This window comes from Larimichthys crocea, chromosome VIII (genome assembly GCF_000972845.2).
Source record: "Larimichthys crocea isolate SSNF chromosome VIII, L_crocea_2.0, whole genome shotgun sequence".
In the NCBI taxonomy this organism is placed as follows: domain Eukaryota; kingdom Metazoa; phylum Chordata; class Actinopteri; family Sciaenidae; genus Larimichthys; species Larimichthys crocea.
Window position 1 is genome coordinate 32,781,749 of NC_040018.1, and position 19,099 is coordinate 32,800,847.

Sequence of the window (19,099 nt, forward strand, 5' to 3'; positions counted from 1 at the left end):
ATTGCACGTCTGTCCGTCCTGGGAGAGGGATCCCTCCTCTGTGGCTCTTCCTGAGGTTTCTTCCACCTTTTTTCCCTGTTAAAAGTTTTTGTGGGCAAGTTTTTCCTCACTCAAACCGAGGGTCTAAGGACAGAGGGTGTCACTCCCTGTACAGATTGTAAAGCCCTCTGAGGCAAATGTACTTTGTGGCTTTGGGCTATACAAATAAAATTGATTTGATTTGATTTATTAATTGCTTGGCTGATTAATTAGTTAATTGTATGAAAAAGCAACATAAAACAGCTAATTCCTCTCACAAAAAAACAATTGAGCTCTGCTATAAAAATTCAAAGACTACAATACCCATATTGGTATCAGAACATACAAGAGAACACCGGAGTATCCATTTCATTGCACACTCAAGTACTTCAAAGATGCTACCCAATCAAACTCACACAAATGGTTGAGTCGTCAACCAAAACAAGTTCAACTCAACTCTTGCTGCATAATTTTGGGACCACAAGGAGCAACTATGAAGATAAACAGAAATGAATATTTGGACAAAGAATTTGAAATTGAGAAGAGTGTACCACATGTAACTTTGTTGGTTTCTGAGGGATATAAACAGAAGCATATAGGAGACATGATGGCAGAAGCAGAGAGAGATATTTTTGTTCCAATGAAAGAGAATTTTGCCGTTTGGAGAAGTGAAGACCAACGATTTATTAAAATTCTGATTTCTGCTCAAGGAGAAGGACAGCCACAAGCTGTGAGGATGACTCATGAGTCAATTTGCAGTTTTAGAGATAGATCCAGACTCTAAGGAAGAAGAGATGTTGCAACAGGTTCCAGAATGTTTGTGGTCTCGACACAGTACTGATATTGGACTGGTAAAGTCACCTCAACCAGTGAAAGTTGACCTCAGACCAGGAGTTAAACCTCCTTGGAAGAATCAGTATCCATTAAAGGAAGAAGCAATCCGAGGGATTTTTGAAAGCCGGTGTGTTGAAGATAACGCAAAAGCCGGATGATTCCTATCGCTTGGTATATGATTTGAGGGCAGTGAATTAAATAGTAACGGAGTATCCAGCAGAAGTGCCAGATCCGCACACTTTGTTAGCCCAAATTCCACCTGATGCGACATTTTTTACATTACTAGATTTATGTGGTGCATTTTTCAGTGTTCCACTCAGCGTAGAAAGTCAGGGTTTGTTTGGGTTCACATACAATAGAAAATTTTATGAGTATGAGAGATTGCCGCAAGGGTTCAAACATAGCCCACATATTTTTAATAAAGTGTTGAAGGATGATTTGGTAGGAATGGATCAAATATTAAAGAGTACTGTTATTCAATATGTGGATGACATTATTATTTGTTCACCAGATGAAGAAACATGTCATAAGGACTCAATTAAACTGTTACAAATACTGGCTGAGAAGGAGCATAAGGCCTCTCAGAAGAAGCTGCAGTATTGTCGGGAGAAAGTAGCTTATTTGGGTCAAACAATAACGCGGGGACACAGAAGCGTCTCAGATAATCTGCTTAAAGCTATTTGCAAGGCTCCAAAGCCTAGAACAGTTAGAGAGATGATGACATTTCTTGGTATTGCTGGCTATTCCTCAGCATGGATAGAGGATTATGCTAGTTTAACAGGGCCGTTGAGAGCCATGATTAAAAAAACAGGGAATGCTAAACTTTATTGTAATCTTTCTTGGACACAAGAAGGCCTTTTGGCTTTTGAGACAATCAAGCCAAGGCTTAAGAAAGCTCCAGCGTTAGCACTTCCAGACTACTCTAAGAATTTTCTGTTGTATGTGTCCACTTCAGTGGGAGGTAAATATGCATGTGCAGTGCTCTGTCAGCCAACAGGTACAGGGATGAATCCTCAGCCCATTTCTTATTACTCTACCGCATATTCAGAGGTTGGAATGGGATTGCCACTGTGCTATAGAGCAATGGTTGGAGTTTATTTGATGTATGATAAGGCATCATCTGTCACAATGGGGTATCCGGTGACAATTCTTACTCATCATAGTCTCAGGAATCTTTTGAACTATGGCAAATATACATTGACCATGCCGAGGCTTAGAGACTATCATAGGCTTCTAGAGCAAGAAGATGTCACTTTAGTGAGATGTGCCACAGTGAATCCAGCTGAAAATTTGCCAACTCCAGAGGATGGTGAGCCGCAGAAAAATATTCAAGGCTTAGATCAGACTTGCAGGCCCTCCCATTGCGTGAGGCAGACTTGGAGTATTGGACGGATGGATCCTGCTATCGTGTGGGAGATAAGTTGAGTGCAGGATATGCTATAGTAAAAGCTCAAGCTAATGATTTTGTTGTGGAGAAGGCTGAAGTAATACCACAGCCTGCGTCTGCACAACTTGCAGAACGCGTGGGGCTAACTGAAGCATGTTTGTTAGCCGAAGGTAAGCGAGTGACAATCTATACGGACTCTGCTTATGCTCATAATGTGTGTCATCTATTTGGATCGGTGTGGAAGAGCCGAGGGTTTAAAAAAACAATGGTTCTCCAATACAACATCACACTCAAATAATGAAGTTGTTGCATGCTATGATGAAGCCTAAGGAGATAGCAATAGCTTAATGTGCAGCACATAGAGCAGATATGTCAAGAGTCACACAAGGTAATAAAGCAGCTGATGAAGCAGCAAAGCAGTCACAGGAGCAGATAGAGTGGGCAAAGTCTTTTTGGTCACTCATAAAGTTGATTTGGAGGATAGAGTCACCCTTAGGGATGTGATTTCAATGCAGGATGCTGCTCCTGAGATTGATAAACAGCTGTGGAAAGACAGAGGTGCCACCCAGGATTCTACAGGTCTTTTTAGGACTCATGAGGGGCTGATAGTAGCTCCTCCAGACCTGTTAGGACTAATGATTCAGGAGGCACATGGGTTAGCTCATGTTGCAAGGGGGGGAGTTAAGAGAAAGATCACGAAGGAATATGGATTTTGGGCACCATGTCTGCTTGGACAAATTGACTATGTCATAGGCAGATGCACAATCTGTCTGAAAAACAATGTTCGAAGAGGTGTGATGGTTCCACCTGGTCACATTCCGACTCCAAAAGGTCCTATGCGTGAGTTGGTTGTGGACTTTGTTGACATGATCAAACCAGAAGGAAAGAGGTACAATGTTGGTTGTTGTAGATCGATTTTCAAGATGGCCTGAAGCTTGTCCAACCAAGTGGAAGGATGCTCAGTCAGTTACCAAGTTTTTGTGTAGAGAGGTTGTGAATTAAACAGCGTCTTGGTGCAGTCTATCATCCGCAGAGCCAGGGAATGTGTAAAAAAATAAATGGTGTTTTGAAAAATCGAATTCTTAAAATTTGTCAGCACACAGGTTTAAATTGGGTAGCAGCACTTCCATTAGCTCTGATGGTATGCCGTTCAAGTGATTTGCGTGATTTGCATATGACACCGCATGAGTTGGCTACAGGAAGATGGATGCCAACACCTTGTTTGCGCACTAGTGGAAAGGGACCAAGTTTGGCCCTTTTGGAAGATGAAATGAGAGCATATGTTGCATACATGGCTAGTTTGCACAAAAGAATATCTACATATGTTTCTGACAGGCAAAAGAAAGAGGAGGTGCAGGACAGACTTGATGAGCAAAAGAGAATTACAGTGCAACCTGGAGACAAGGTATTTGTGAAGGTCTTCGGGAGGAAGTGGTATAACGAACAACGGGAAGGACCATTTGAGGTTGTTCGCAGTACAGGAACGGCACTTCAGGTTAAGGGGTCTCCAACTTGGTATCATTTATCTCACTGTGTTAAAGCGCCCAGAGAAGAGGTGCGACAGTTACAGAGTAGAGATGATGAAGGCTCTAGAGAGCAGGAACAAGATGAACCGATGGGCAGATGCATGAAGATCTTCAAAGTCGAAATCCCGAAAAGGGGACTGTCCAGATTCTGAAAAACGGCGATGATATTGAGCATAGTTCTGATGTTGTCTGTGATGATAATGCTAATGATAGACAAGGGAAAGCATTTGGGGACATCAAATTCCAATATGTCCCAGAAACATCAGAGTATGTTTCAAGGGAAAGTGAATCACCAGAGAATACAAAGAGATCTGACTCCACTGCAGGAAGACTTAGTAGTCCAGTTGGACAAAGGAGTCCCAGGCCAGCCCGGAGGAGGGTCAAACCTCTCCGTTATGAAGACTAAGACGGTAGAAAGTGTGACACAGCTAACCACAGAGGCGCCTAATAAGATTTCTACGACACCAATAATTGAAGAAACAGTGGTCAGTGCCAGGCTTGGAAAAACTGTTTTTCTTCCTTGTAAATGTGGTAGATGGAACGGCCACATTAATTATCATCCCCAGTGGGTAAATAGTCAAGGAAAGAATGTGGAGCTGATACTTCCTGGAAACTACGGCCCAGTTTATAATCAAAGAAAGTACATATTGTATAATGAATTAAGATACAAGAAAATTGTGGGTGATTGTTCACTTACCGTGCGCGAACTTACATGGGAAGATGAAGGGGAATATAAGTGTAGTTATCAAGAGCCGGAGTTTAAATTTATTTCATCTAGTCACTCTTGGATTGAAGGTTACATAACTCGTAAGGTGAGACTTATGATAACAAACCCGAGACCTGTTGAAGTAACCACTGCAAAGGTAAATAACACACAGATGGAGGCTGCTGTTTTAAATTTGGAGCCAGCAAAGAAAGTAAACGCTTCAGATCAGAATATTACTTTGACGACAACACTGATGCCTAGGAGATTGGTAAATGTGACACAGACACTTAGCAATGTATCCTTAGAAGTTAAAGAGATGGTAAATGATAGTCAGAAAGTCATAGATACATCTGTGACTGTTCAAAGGACTACTGATGTAGAAAAGGAGTTTGTTGACTTAGACCAAACATCGGAAGAGACGCTTGAAAAGGATCATGTATTGCAGAAGAGAGAAGCTAAGTGGAAAGCATATGGATTTGATGCTTCAGCCTTGGGAATTGCAGACCCATGGGCAGGTAGAAATGTATGGTTTCAGCAGTTAACACACTCAGTAAGATCAGGTAAGAAATTGAAGGATCCATGTTTGTTAAAAGTACCATCACCAGGTGTTACGAACCAATAAAGGGGTATGAGAGGAAGTAACATAAAACCAGATTGTAAAGGTTATTAAACAAAAGTGTTTTATTAAATGAAAGTTTTAGATTGTTTTAACAAAAGGAGGTGAGGCAAAAGGGAACTGAGGGCGAGCAAGTGCTGATTAAACGAACAAACAAATATAACAAAAGAAGAACTCTAAACAGAGCCTATACTATCTAACTAGAAAACCAAACGAGAAAGAAAAACCTCACTGACTAAGTCTAACTCTAAATAACAAAACCACATCAAAACAGCACCTCTTAATCTAATGGGTCTAACAAAAGTAGTCTACATGTAATCAGTAGCTATAATCAAAACTAACTAAACCCTGCCCAGTCCCAATAACCAAACACAAAACCTCCGTTACAAAATACGAACAAACGAGTATCGATACATCCGAACGAGGCGAGCTCACAAACACAAACATCAAGTGAAGCCGCCACGATGCTCGGGCGGCTGCAGTTTAAATGCCCAGTGATGTTGCTGCGGGGGCGCTCTCATTGGCGGCACGGGATTGATGCCGCACCAATCCTGGCCCTGCAGCTGACAAAATGTTGTCCCCGCCTCCATCAGTTTGGGGCCAACCAGAGACCGGCAACCGCACACCTGCATTTACCTAGGAAAAAAAACACTACCCACACATATGCGTGGGGCGAAACGGCGGCAGCCGTAACACCCCTCCCCTTAAGACAAAAAATATATACATATTTTTTTGTTAAACACGATCACATTCTTTTTTTTTTTCCACTCCGGAAACGAGACGACAGTACATTTTCTAACCCTGAAAACCACTTGCCTAAATCAGGTATTATCTAAATTGCAGGCACACTTAGCTCCAAACATGGACAGACATATGAATGAAGCAACCACTGGTAACAAAGGCTGGAGGTGCCAACAATACCCTATTTCAGCCTGGCCTTCCTGCATGCCTGGGCCGATGTTGTGCACCTTAACCACACTGAATACCCCGAACACAAGCATAACAAAAACGGACACAACACAATCGAATTTCAAGTGCTCGGCGAGCCAACGGGCAGGAGTTGCCATACGAGGCACATCCAGCTTGGTAGGACGCACCAGCTCAGCGTCTCTTTCGCCTCGAGATGTGGCTGAAGTTGCTTCATCTCCGGCCACATCATTTTCCGCCTGCTGAATTACACCCACCTTTTCGGGCGGTGTCTGACTCCGAAGACCCTGTAGCTGTTCTTTTCTTTTTAACTTTAAACAGTTAGCGATAATATGACCCGGCTTACGACAATAGAAACACCTTCGGTCCTGTTTCTTAGGACCTGGTCCCTCCGATACACTATTCAGCCGGGTTGGTGCAGAGTCGGGCTGCTCCACAAGAACCGACGGGAACACTGTCTTATGGGTTAAAGCGAACTCATCGGCCAATATAGCAGCAGAGGACAATGACACAACCCTCTGTTCATTTACATAAGTCACGATGCGCTCAGGCAGACATTTCTTAAACTCCTCTAACATAATTAACTCCCGTAGGGAAGTTAAGTCACTGGTCTTACTCGCAGCTGTCCATTTATCAAACAGTCTGCTCTTCTGACGAGCAAACTCTACGAATGACTGATCACTGGATTTTCGCAGATCTCTAAATTGTTGGCGGTAGGCTTCCGGGACCAACTCAAACGCTCTCAATATTGCCGACTTCACAAATTGATAATTTAAGCTCTCCTCTAAGGAGAGGGCGGACATAACCTCCCGTGCTTTGCCATGCAGCTTACATTGAAGCAGCAGTGGCCACACGTCAACGGGCCACTGCAGCACAGAGGCTATGTGCTCTAATACAACAAAATAGCTGTCCACTTCAGACTCTCGAAACTGAGGCACTAAAGCAATATGCTTACTAATATCAAATGGGCTAGGTGAACTGGTGGAGGGAGGGAACGTACCTGGGATGGCACCGGCAGAGTCACGCAGCGCGCGCGTCTCCAGCTCCAACTGACGCAGCCTCACGGCTTTGTCAGCCTCGATCTCCAGCTTTTTCACTTCTAGCTGGTACTGCCGCTGTGCTTGTGCTTGTTTCTCCTGGGCCTCTAGCTGCAGACGGGCAATGCGAACTCTCACTCTTGCACCGTCTCTAGACCCTGAACTACCCGGAGAGAGAGGACCATCACGAGGCAGGGTGTACGGCACCTTCAGCCGCGCACCTGCCTCTGTTTCTCCTCCTCCAGTAGCCACAGCACCCCTAGGCTCAGCCTCAGGCTTCGGGTCACCCTCGTCACTAAGGGCGCCCTCCTCAGACACCGCACTTTCAGCCGACCCTGGTGCCACCAGAATACCCAACTCCACCAATTTCCCGACCAAGAGAGCCTTCAGCTCCTTCTTAACTAATTGCCTTGTGTAAGGGAGACCAAAGTGGAGCGCAATCTGCGCCAAATCACGCTTTTTATAATTATCAATTTCTCTAAACGACGGGTTGGTCATAAATGCCTCCATACTAAATGTCGTCATTATTAAACACACAAAACCACGAACACAGAACAATCTCAAAATTTCAACTAATATTTACCTCTGTTTCTCGGGTATTTTAAATTTATCCCGGACGAGCCCCCATTTATGTTACGAACCAATAAAGGGGTATGAGAGGAAGTAACATAAAATCAGATTGTAAAGGTTATTAAACAAAAGTGTTTTATTAAATGAAAGTTTTAGATTGTTTTAACAAAAGGAGGTGAGGCAAAAGGGAACTGAGGGCGAGCAAGTGCTGATTAAACGAACAAACAAATATAACAAAAGAAGAACTCTAAACAGAGCCTATACTATCTAACTAGAAAACCAAACGAGAAAGAAAAACCTCACTAACTAAGTCTAACTCTAAATAACAAAACCACATCAAAACAGCACCTCTTAATCTAATGGGTCTAACAAAAGTAGTCTACATGTAATCAGTAGCTATAATCAAAACTAACTAAACCCTGCCCAGTCCCAATAACCAAACACAAAACCTCCGTTACAAAATACGAACAAACGAGTATCGATACATCCGAACGAGGCGAGCTCACAAACACAAACATCAAGTGAAGCCGCCACGATGCTCGGGCGGCTGCAGTTTAAATGCCCAGTGATGCTGCTGCGGGGGTGCTCTCATTGGCGGCACGGGATTGATGCCGCACCAATCCTGGCCCTGCAGCTGACAAAATGTTGTCCCCGCCTCCATCAGTTTGGGGCCAACCAGAGACCGGCAACCGCACACCTGCATTTACCTAGGGAAAAAAACACTACCCACACATATGCGTGGGGCGAAACGGCGGCAGCCGTAACACCAGGTACATGGCCTTCAATTTTGGAAGCAGTACCAGAACCACTATCTGTTATATGTCAATCTTATGCACTGTCATGGCTCTGGTTTCAACAGGATTCAGCAATAGATTCAGTGATGGCTGTATCGGTAAATCTTTTTAAGCCTAAATTGTTCTTGGTTGGGAGAATTGCCATATATAAATGTACTCGATCAGCAGGAAAGTGAGCAGACAGCAGTCCCTGATGCAATGGAAGTAAAAGCCGTGAGGGCAAAGGGTTGTTTTTGTTCGGATGAAGTTAATAAAGGGGTCTGGAATGTTTATGAGAATATCAGAGTGTGATGGTTATCTGATGGATGTAGGAAAGCGTGTCAATAAGGATGTGAATAAGTTAAGTGACTTTCCAAGTGCCAAACCGTAAACCGAGTAGGACTTTGATGGTAGAACATCAAGTTTTGCCTGGAAATGTAACTATAGGTAATTTCAAGGATATTTGGTGGGTTTGTGGTGAAAATGCTTATTTATTTCTACCATATGGGTGGATAGGGTGTTGTTATATGGCAACATGGAAACTCCCATATGAGGTTTTGCCTATCCAGAGAAGAAAAGAGGAGAAAGTACATGATGAGGTTAAATCCAATGTTACTTCTGGAATTAGAAATAAAAGAGAATTAGCACAATTTCATAATCTGGAGTCCTACCATTGGAGAATAAGTCTAGGAGAAAAGTGGAGAATAGGATCGTTTCCATGGTATGGAGTGACATTTCTGGCAGATCATATTGATAATATTACATACACCTTGCAGGGCTTTGCAAACGAAACTATAAAAGTTTTTGAAATGTTGTCAAACACTCAAAGGAGCCATAGACTGACATTGTTGAAACATGACATGGCTCTTGATTACATCTTGGCCAAACAAGGGGGCCTATGTGTTGCTTTAAATTTGACAGGAGATGCCTGCTACACTTTGATTCCTGATAATACAGATAATATAACTAATGTAATAGATGCACTGAAGCAGATAAGAGATAAATTTGGTCCATCAGAAGGAGCTGGTTGTTCTGCAAATAGCTGGTTGCAGGAGAAATTAGGCCCATTAGGAGCCGTACTGGTTCAAATTCTGATAGCAGTACTTTTATCGTTATGTGTGATGTTTTGTTTTTGCACGTTGCTGTTGACTTTTGGGAAGGCTATGATACTGAGATGGGTTGGTCTAGTGATACCTGGAGATCAGGTTCAGATATCATTATTGCAGAGGACTGAGTCGGATGATGATGAGGAAGTAGTGAGGGAAAGCGAACTGGATGATAAATATCCATTTTAACTAAGTCTAAACATTCATTTTATTATTCATTTATTTTAGAGTTATTTAGTTACTTTAGTAGGGTTACTGTAGTAATTTGTGTTAAAAGGAGGGAAGTAGCCAATGTAATTCATATGTTTGCATGGAATTTAGATCAATTATAGAATGTTGAATTGTATTGATGATTTAAGTTGCATATGTTATTTCTACAAAAGATACTGGTTGGTGTTTTCTTTTTCCCTTAGAGCGACATTGGGGGAGGACTGCTATGAGGGCGGTTGATGATTCAAGGATCCCAAGCCGATAAAGGGATTCAGACTCAAATAAAAACAATCAAACCAGATGAATAACTCTGGACTCTGAACAAGGACATTGTGAAAATGTTGAGAGACTCTGCAGAGGAACTGCAAGCTGAAGTTCTGGTGTTGGTGAAAAATAAATAAATGACAAAAGAAAAATGGAAAATGAAGTAACATATATATGTATTGCATGTATGAAATGTTATTTTTGAATGTTAAGCTATATAATTTATCATGTTCAATTTAATTCATTTTTGTGTGTATGTGTTGGGACCTCATTCTTTTTTTTTTTTCGGTCCTTTAGGGACATTGGGGATAGGCAGGGACAGGTCCATTGGAGGGTCCGATGGGATGACTAGCCTAAAGGTGGATATTGTTCTGATTTTATTAGCTGAGGTTTCCATATGTATTTGCTTAATGTTAGATTATTATAGACCGTGTAAAATTCCTTCTTTTAATTGGACTGGAGTACTATATTACCATGTCTTTCATTTTTAGTGGCTTAGTGGCTAATGGTATTGCTTGCACTGACGTACTAGCAATTAGCATTAGCATGTTAGCAATTACCAGCTTTCTCAAGTATCTTAGACACAAAGGGAAGGTTTGATATCGGTCTGTAGTTGGCTAAGACCTCTGGGTCTAGAGTGGGCTTTTTAAGAAGAGGTTTAATTACAGCTACCTTAAAGGACTGTGGTACATATCCTGATAATAAAGACAGATTAATCATATCCAATAACGAATTACTAGCTACAGGTAAAACATCCTTGAGCAGCCTGGTTGGGATGGAGTCTCAGAGACAGGTTGACGGCTTAGCTGCAGAAATGATTAAAGTTATTTGATGAAGGTCGATGGGAGAAAAAGAGTCTAAATACATATCAGGTTTTACAGCTGTTTCAAAACTTGCTGTATCAGAATGCAGATCAATGCCTGTTGAGGGCAAGAGGTGATGGATTTTGTCTCTAATAGTTATAATCTTATCATTAAAGAAGCTCATGAAGTCATTGCTACTTAGACCTAAAGGAATAGATGGTTCAGTAGAGCTGTGATTCTCTGTTAGCCTGGCTACAGTGCTGAAGAGAAACCTGTGGTTGTTCTTATTCTCCTCAATTAAAGAAGAGTAATAGGCTGCTCTGGCATTACGGAGAGCCTTCCTGTATGTTTTGAGATTATCTTGCCAGGCTAGATGAGATTCTTCCAGTTTAGTGGCACGCCATTTGCGTTCAGATTTACGTGCCTCTTGCTTTAATTTACGAGTCTGCTGGCTATACCATGGTGCTAGCCTTCTTTGTTTAATTATCTTCTTTTTCAGAGGTGCAATAGAGTCTAGAGTTGTCCGTAATGAGCCTGTAATACTATCAACAAGATGGTCTATTTGTGGGTGGCTAAAGGAAGTAGACAAGTCCTCTGTTACAGTTAGACATGGCATTTGATTCAATGCTGAAGGAATCACTTCCTTAAATTTGGCTACAGCACTATCAGATAAACATCTGCTGTAGAAGCTTCTACACAAAGGCTTATAGTCCGGTAGTATGAACTCAAAGGTTATTAAAAAATGGTCAGACAGAAGAGGATTCTGTGGGAAGACTATTATATTATCAATTTCAATGCCATATGAAAGAACAAGATCAAGAGTGTGGTTCAGACAATGAGTCGGTTTATTTACACTTTGACAAAAGCCAATTGAGTCTAATAGGGAGATAAACGCAGTACTAAGACTATCATTGTGGTTGTCCACATGAATGTTAAAATCACCTACAATAATTACTTTATCTGTTTTAAGGATCAAGCCTGATGCAAATTCTGCAAATTCTGATAAAAATTCAGAATAAGGACCTGGAGCTCGATATACTGTAACAAATAAAATTGGCTGTAAAGTTTTCCAGGTTGGGTGAGTGAGGCTAAGAACAAGACTTTCAAATGAATTATAATTTAGTTTAGGTTTAGGATTTATTAATAGACTTGAGTCAAATATGGCTCCAACTCCACCACCTCGACCAGTACTTCGAGGAACATGAGTATTATAATGACTCGGAGGAGTGGATTCATTTAAGCTAACATATTCATCCTCCTGCAGCCAGGTTTCAGTGAGACAGAACAAATCAATATCATAGTCAGATATTAATTCATTGGCTAAGACAGCTTTAGATGACAGAGACCTGATAATCAGGAGTCCACATTTAATTCTCTTATTTTGGACTGTTGGAGATGTTGATTTAATTTTTATTAAGTTTTTATGATGAACTCCTCTTCTGTTTGTTTAACTTTAAATACTGTAGGTGGACGGGGGACAGACACAGTCTCTATACTAAAGGACTGGGTGGGCAGCTGCTCTAATGGAGGCGCAGAGAAGCGTGTAAGACTGCAGCTCTGCTTCCTGGTCTCAACTCTGGGTTGTCGACATGATTTTGGTCAGCTAATAAACTTGGCCATATTTCTAGATATGAGAGCTGCTCCATCCAAAGTGGGATGGATGCCGTCTCTCCTAATCAGACCAGGTTTTCCCCAGAAAGGTGTCCAATTATCTATGAAGCCCACATCGTTTGCTGGACACCACCTCGACAGCCAGCGGTGAACTGACGACATGCGGCTAAACATGTCATCACTGGTCACATTGGGGAGGGGACCAGAGAAAACTACGGAGTCCGACATCGTTTTGGCGTATTCACACACCGATGAAACATTTTAGTGACCTCCGATTGGCGTAATTGGGTGTCATTACCGCCGACGTGAATAACAATCTTACTGTATCTACGTTTATCTTTAGCCAGCAGTTACAAAAAAAATTCGATGTCGCCCGCTCTGGCCCCCGGGATGCATTTAACTATGGCCCCCGGTACGCTAACTTCACGTTTCTGACTATGGAGCTGCCAATGACCAGAGTTGGCCTCTCAGCGGGTGTGTCGCTGAGCGGGGAGAATCTGTTTGAAACGTGGAGCGGTTGGTGGTGTACCGCGGGCTTCAGTTTGGGGCTATGCCTCCTTCGAACAGTCACCCAGCCTCCCGGCTGCTCGGGAACTACCAGGGGACGGCTAACTGCAGCTACCTGCGGCTGTACCGCACCGGCTACAGGGGACTGGCTAACTATCTGAGCTACTGACTGTTCGGTGGTTCGGTACCGTGCCTCTAACTCACTGACCCTCGCCTCCAGAGCTACAAATAAACTACATTTATTACAAGTACCGTTATCACTAAAGGAGGACGAGGAGTAACTGAACATGTGGCACACAGGACAGGAGAGAGCAGGAGAGGAGAGAGGAGAGGAGAGGGACGCCATTGCTATAGCTAGGCTAGTTAGTGTGGCTAACAGAAACTGGAGAAACTATCAGATTGTAGTTACTAGAGTTCAGAGACTGTTCGTGCACAGACAGAACAAGTCAAAGAGTAGTGCAGAGATAAGTAGATAATTGCTGATGTGAGAAATATACCAAATCTGTTCAGGTGAGCAGAGCAGAGAGCACCGTGGCAGCAACACCGATAACCGGAAGTGACACAATACGTTACCGCAAAGCACGTCGTCGTGAAACCAGTCAAGGAACACTGCGCTCTCTCCTATCTGAGTTTTAGCAGGCGAATGTGAGTGAGACGACAAATTTTCCTACCTTTTCTATGCATAAATCGTGTCTGTAGTGGCTCATTTGTGGCCACGGTAGTCAAATCCGTTTTATTTTTTCACTGATTTTTCTCCCTGCTCCTCACTCTAGCTGATGATGTCATCCACCCTAGCACAAACATTCCGCCACATACACACTCATTATAAACCCAGAAATTTGACTAAAAACCTGCTCAACTTTAAGCCTTGATAGTTTAAAAACGGTAAAAGCTGTCGATGAATGTAGTGAATCGCTGAAGAGAAGGCAAGCATACCTACGTTTTAAAGTTTAAATGAAGTCTCTCGGTGAAAGTATGCCAGAGCTGTTCATTGTTGAAAATGTCTGTTGAAATTTTTTTTTCGGGCTTTCCCATTCATTCCCTATGGGGAATTTTTCGCAGTTTCTCGCGAATAAATTCACAAAACACTTGCGAATCTCTTAGAAAAGTATAAGCACGGGATTTGGGATCAAGACGCACGTTTTGATATATAATGTGTTCTCTCATTATTATGAGTGATGAGTGGCTACGACACTCGTCAACTATTGTTCTTCAGAGCTAGTTAGTGACGACTAATAATTAGGAAGAAACACGCAACAATAGATGACAAGTGTCGTAGGCACTCGTCACTAATAAAGTCCATCAGAAAAGTTCAAAAACTTTTTTTACTGTGAAATTTGAAATCCTGACAGAAGACATTCATGAACTCTGATGACAGAGGCTGTTTAAATGATATGGAGCAGAGACAAATCATTTTAAAACATGAACACAAACTGTGTCTTCATCTGACCTGAGACTTTCCAGTGTACAGGGTGGACTCTTCAGTCCAGCAGACAGCAGCTTCACTCCTGAATCATGCAGTTTGTTGTTACTCAGGTCCAGATCTTTCAGACTAGAGGACTGGGAGCTGAGAACTGAGGTCAGAGCTTCACAGCTTCTCTCTGAGAGGTTACAGTCACTCAGTCTGGAGAGGAAATAATGAACAAGAAGACAAATAACATTTGTGTTAAAATGCTGACTTTGGAAACAAATCATTTTAAAACATGAACACAAACTGTGTCTTCATCTTGTGACGGTTCTCTAATTAATTTGAACATGTGTTCCCATTGCAGCAGGTCCAACTGATCGTAGATGAAACACCTGGGCTCCAGTGATGGAGACGATAAAACTCCACCTCACTAACCTGTCTCTCTCTCTGACAGGCTCTGTCCTCCTCTCCAGGCTGCTGAATGGTTTTTGGTTCCTTTCTTTTCATCTCATGCAACACCTCGCACCTACATGTTTCACTCATGCAAGCACACACCTTCACCACTGACTCACTGATCAACACACCTCATTGTTTCTTTTGTTTTGTTTAAGTCAACCGTGATTTTGACTTGTTAAACAATAAATTATTTTGATTTGGCCTTCAACCCGCAACTCCCCTTTGTATTTGTCATGGCCTTAGAGCCAGGTCGTGATAATCTGACCTGAGACTTTCCAGTGTACAGTGTGGACTCTCCAGTCCAGCAGACAGCAGCTTCACTCCTGAATCCTGCAGGTTGTTCAGTGTGAAAATGTAGTTGTACAGGCTTACAACCTTTTTTCAGCTGACGTACATCCCTGAATGTTAAATTACACAACAGAAAGCTGATATTAAACCAGATTTCCGTTTGTACATTTGATCTGTTCAGTTTTTGTGACTGGCAGAAGCTGGAAATTTCAGTTCAGTTCTTATCTTTACATTACAGGACACATTAGATGTCATTTGTCTCACTAACATTGCACATTGTTCAGGGTCCACTGTATATTGCAATGCATTATGGGTCCAAAACAATTACAGTAACCTAAAGCATTTTTTCACAGTATCACATTGTAAAATTACAGGGTGGTTGTGTTTTCACTTGGTTTTGACTGTAAACGGTACATGTCCATGTCTAATTACAGTTAAACACTGTTATTAGAAGGCAGTTTGAAAGAGGACATGATGGCGGACACAGGGGAGCGACATCCACCCACTCAACAAAGCCTAAGTAGGACGTTATTGGCCTACAAATTAAAATGTGAGTAAGTAGTAACTTAATGCAAAATGATATGACCGTATATGAGACTTGTTCCAGAGTCCAAGTTAGTTACAGAATATGCGTGTTGCTGACAGGAACGAAGCGGGAAAAGTGGAAGCTGCAAAACCGGCATTTCTGTAAGAATAATGTTTCTTTATTTGTGTGTGTGAGTGACTGTATTTTACATTTGACGTTTGATTTATCCTAGTCGTGTTTTATACGGAATATACGGGTTGTGGGACAAATGTTAGCTAGAGAAAAACTGGTTAAGTTAAGCGTCACGTCCAGGGCCGCGCGAATATGAGACATTATCTAAAACATTATCTAAAACCAGTATGTATAAAGTACTGGAGTAAAGGAGTGGAGTAGAAGTACAAGTGCTATATCAAAAACTGATTTGAGTAGAAGTTGAAGTGTTCTTTAAACACCATACTTAAGTGAAAGTACTAAAGTATTCAAAATAGTAGTATTGCAAGTATTGCAAGTAGAAGTATGTAAATGCTACTCAAGTACTGAAAATAAAAGTACAAGTAAAGTAAAGTACTGTTGTTTATATTATTTCAAATTTTATTAAGGCACAACCTCTTTGGCCAAAGCAGCAGTACAAGGAAATAAAAGGCCACATACAAGGGTCCGACCCCCGTTTGCAGAAGCTGGCTCTGGGGACGTGGAACGTCACCTCTCTGGCAGGGAGGAGCCTGAGCTGGTGCGGTGAGGTTGAGAGGTACCGGCTAGATATAGTCGGGCTCTGCCAATCCAGGGGCACTGCCCCGGTGGTGTGGTTCCCCTTTTTAAAAAGGGATTGTCAAACCTCGGACCTCCGGGAGGGAGCCAGTTTCCTTGAGAGGGGGCAAACATCAACACATGGAAGATATCTGACGGTCCTGGCTGCGTCAGTCCAAAAATAAAGAGACTGTCGACTGGTCTTGAAATTCTTCAGCTGAATGGGTTAATGGATCCGACCTGAGACTCCAGGTACAGTGTGGACTCTCCAGTCCAGCAGACACAGCTTCACTCCTGAATCCGGCAGGTTGTTTACCAGGTCCAGATCTTTCAGACTAGAGGACTGGGAGCTGAAGACTGAGACAAGCTTCACAGCTTCTCTTTGAGAGGTCACGTCACTCAGTCTGGAGAAACAACAGAAGGAAACAAGTATACAGTTTTTTCTCCGTTTGAAAGATATCAGAGTATTATTGATGAATAAATCACACTTACGAGCTTCTCTGGGGCTTTGATCACTGGCAGCAGCCTCAGAAGAGCCTCCTCTGAAGCAGAGAATTTTCTTCAGGTCAAACACGTCCAAATCTTTGTCTGAGACAGTAAATGAAGACCAGAGCTGACCACTGAGCAGGAGAGAGTTTTCTTTTGGAGAGACTTCCTGAACTCAGGGACGTTTGGATCTGCTCCACTAGAGAACGATCATTCAGTTCATTCACAGTGGAACAGGTTAGGCGTCTCTCTGCAGAGGGAGTCTTTTTGATCTTCTTCTTGATGTACTCGACTGTTTCCTGTTGGTTTTGAGTCAACTTCCGGTCGGGCAGCAAGACCTCGTAGGACAGTCTGATTGGTCTGCAGTGAAAGTCCCAGAAGGAAGCGAGGGAACAATCTCAGGTGTCCATTTGGACTCTGTAAAGGCCTTGTCCACAGCACTCTGGTAGAGATGTTTTAGTTAGGTTTGTCTCTGAAGACTTTAGCCACCACAAGGATGTTGGGTGTCTTCTGACAGCAGATTGACTCCAGATGATGAAGGTCAGATGGACATGAGAGCAGCCAGAAACTCCTGAACACTCAGATGGACGAAGCCAGAACCCTTGTCCGGGTACAGTCCCTCCTCTTTAAAGATCTGTGTGAACACCTGAGTACACTGAGGCTGTTCTGCTATCGATGCCACACTCTGTCAGGTCGTGATTCATAGAAGATCAGTTTCCTTCTGCAGCTGCTCAAAACCAGTTTTCCCCAGAGACTCATCATCTTCCTGCTCTCTGGACTCCAGTGTGGATCTGACCCACCCCTCCATGAACTTGATGTTCTCACTTGGACTGAACCACCAGGAAGTGGATGTACATCTCAGTCAGGGTCTTGGGCAGCTCTCCTCCCTCTCTGGTCTTCAACAGATCCTCCAGAACTGTACAGGATCCAGCAGAAACGGGGATGTGGCCATGAGTGGAGGCTTCGTGATGTCTTGATGTGGGAGATGATGCTGGCCTGCTCCTCATCTCGGAATCTCTTCTTGAAGTAACTCCCTTCTGTGGGCTGAACCCTCTGACCTCTGTCACCATGTCAACACAGTCAGGGATCTGATTGGCTGCTGCAGGTCTTGTGGTTACCAGGCGAGCAGAGGAAGCAGTTTCCCCCGATGAGGTTGTGTCAGCAGCACATCCACTGAGTGGACTCTGTACATCAGTCAGGATCTCAGTGTGTGAAGTCCAGAGGAGGTCGACACTCATCCAGGACCGTCAAAGATGAACACAACCTGGAAGTCTTGAAACCTGCAGATTCCTGCTTCTTTGGTTTCAGTGAAGAAGTGATGAACAAGTCCCACCAAGCTGAACTGTTTCTCTTTCAGCACATTCACGCTCTGAAAGTGAATGGAAAGTGAACTGTATGTCCTGGTTGTCTTTGTCTTCAGCCCATCCAGAGTGACTTCTGTGTTAAGACTGTTTCCCAATGCCAGCCACTCCCTTTGTCATCACTGTTCTGATGGGTTCATCTCTTCCAGGTGAGGCTTAAAGATGTCTTCATGTCTGATTGTTGTTGTTCTGTGTCTGTCTGGTTTTCCTGGATGCTGTTTCATCTGTCTGATCTCAGGTTCCATGTTGACTTCACCTGTTTGTTCATCATGATAGATCTCTGTGTAGATCTCTTGCAGCAGTTTTGAGTTTTCCTGCTTTAGCAATCCCCAAACACACGCTGCAACTTCTTCTTCAGGTTGGATTTGAGGTTACATTGGCACTGTGAAGAATCTCTGAATAAAATAACAGCGTGTCCTGGTACAGTCCTCTGTCCTCCTCTTTAAATCGTGTGAACACTCCCTGAGTACACTGAGGCTGCTCTGATATCGATGCCACACTCGGTCAGGTCGATTCACAGAAAATCAGGTTTTCCTTTCTGCAGCTGCTCAAAGCCAGTTTTCCCAGAGACTAACATCTTCCTGCTCTCTGGACTCCAGTGTGGATCTGACCAGCCCCCTCCATTATTGATGTTCTTCACTTGGACTGAACCACCAGGAATTGATGTACATCTCAGTCAGGTCTTGGGCAGCTCTCCCTCCCTCTCTGATCTTCAACAGAACCTCCAGAACTGTAGCAGTGATCCAGAAGACTGGGATGTGGCACATGATGTGAGGGCTTGTGTGTCTTTGAGGTGGGAGATGATTCTTCTGGCCTGCTCCCATCTCTGAATCCTTCTTGAAGTACTCGTCCTTCTGTGGGTCAGTGAACCCTCGACCTCTGTCACCATTCAACACAGTCAGGAGGGATCTGATTGGCTGCTGCAGGTCTTG

The 19,099-nt window shown here is 43.0% G+C and overlaps 1 protein-coding gene across 1 annotated transcript in view; it reads right to left on the reverse strand.

Moving 5' to 3' along the window:
- Positions 1 to 17,813, reverse strand: part of LOC109142623 (ribonuclease inhibitor-like) — a 61,308-nt gene extending 43,495 nt beyond the window's left edge. Inside the window, exons 1-3 of the mRNA XM_027281388.1 lie at positions 17,632 to 17,813; positions 16,637 to 16,724; positions 14,346 to 14,506 (exon numbers count right to left, since the gene is read on the reverse strand). Of these exons, the coding sequence (XP_027137189.1) occupies positions 14,346 to 14,506; positions 16,637 to 16,724; positions 17,632 to 17,813 (431 nt within the window). The remainder of the gene's footprint in view (positions 1 to 14,345; positions 14,507 to 16,636; positions 16,725 to 17,631) is intronic.
- Positions 17,814 to 19,099: the final 1,286 nt, after the last annotated feature.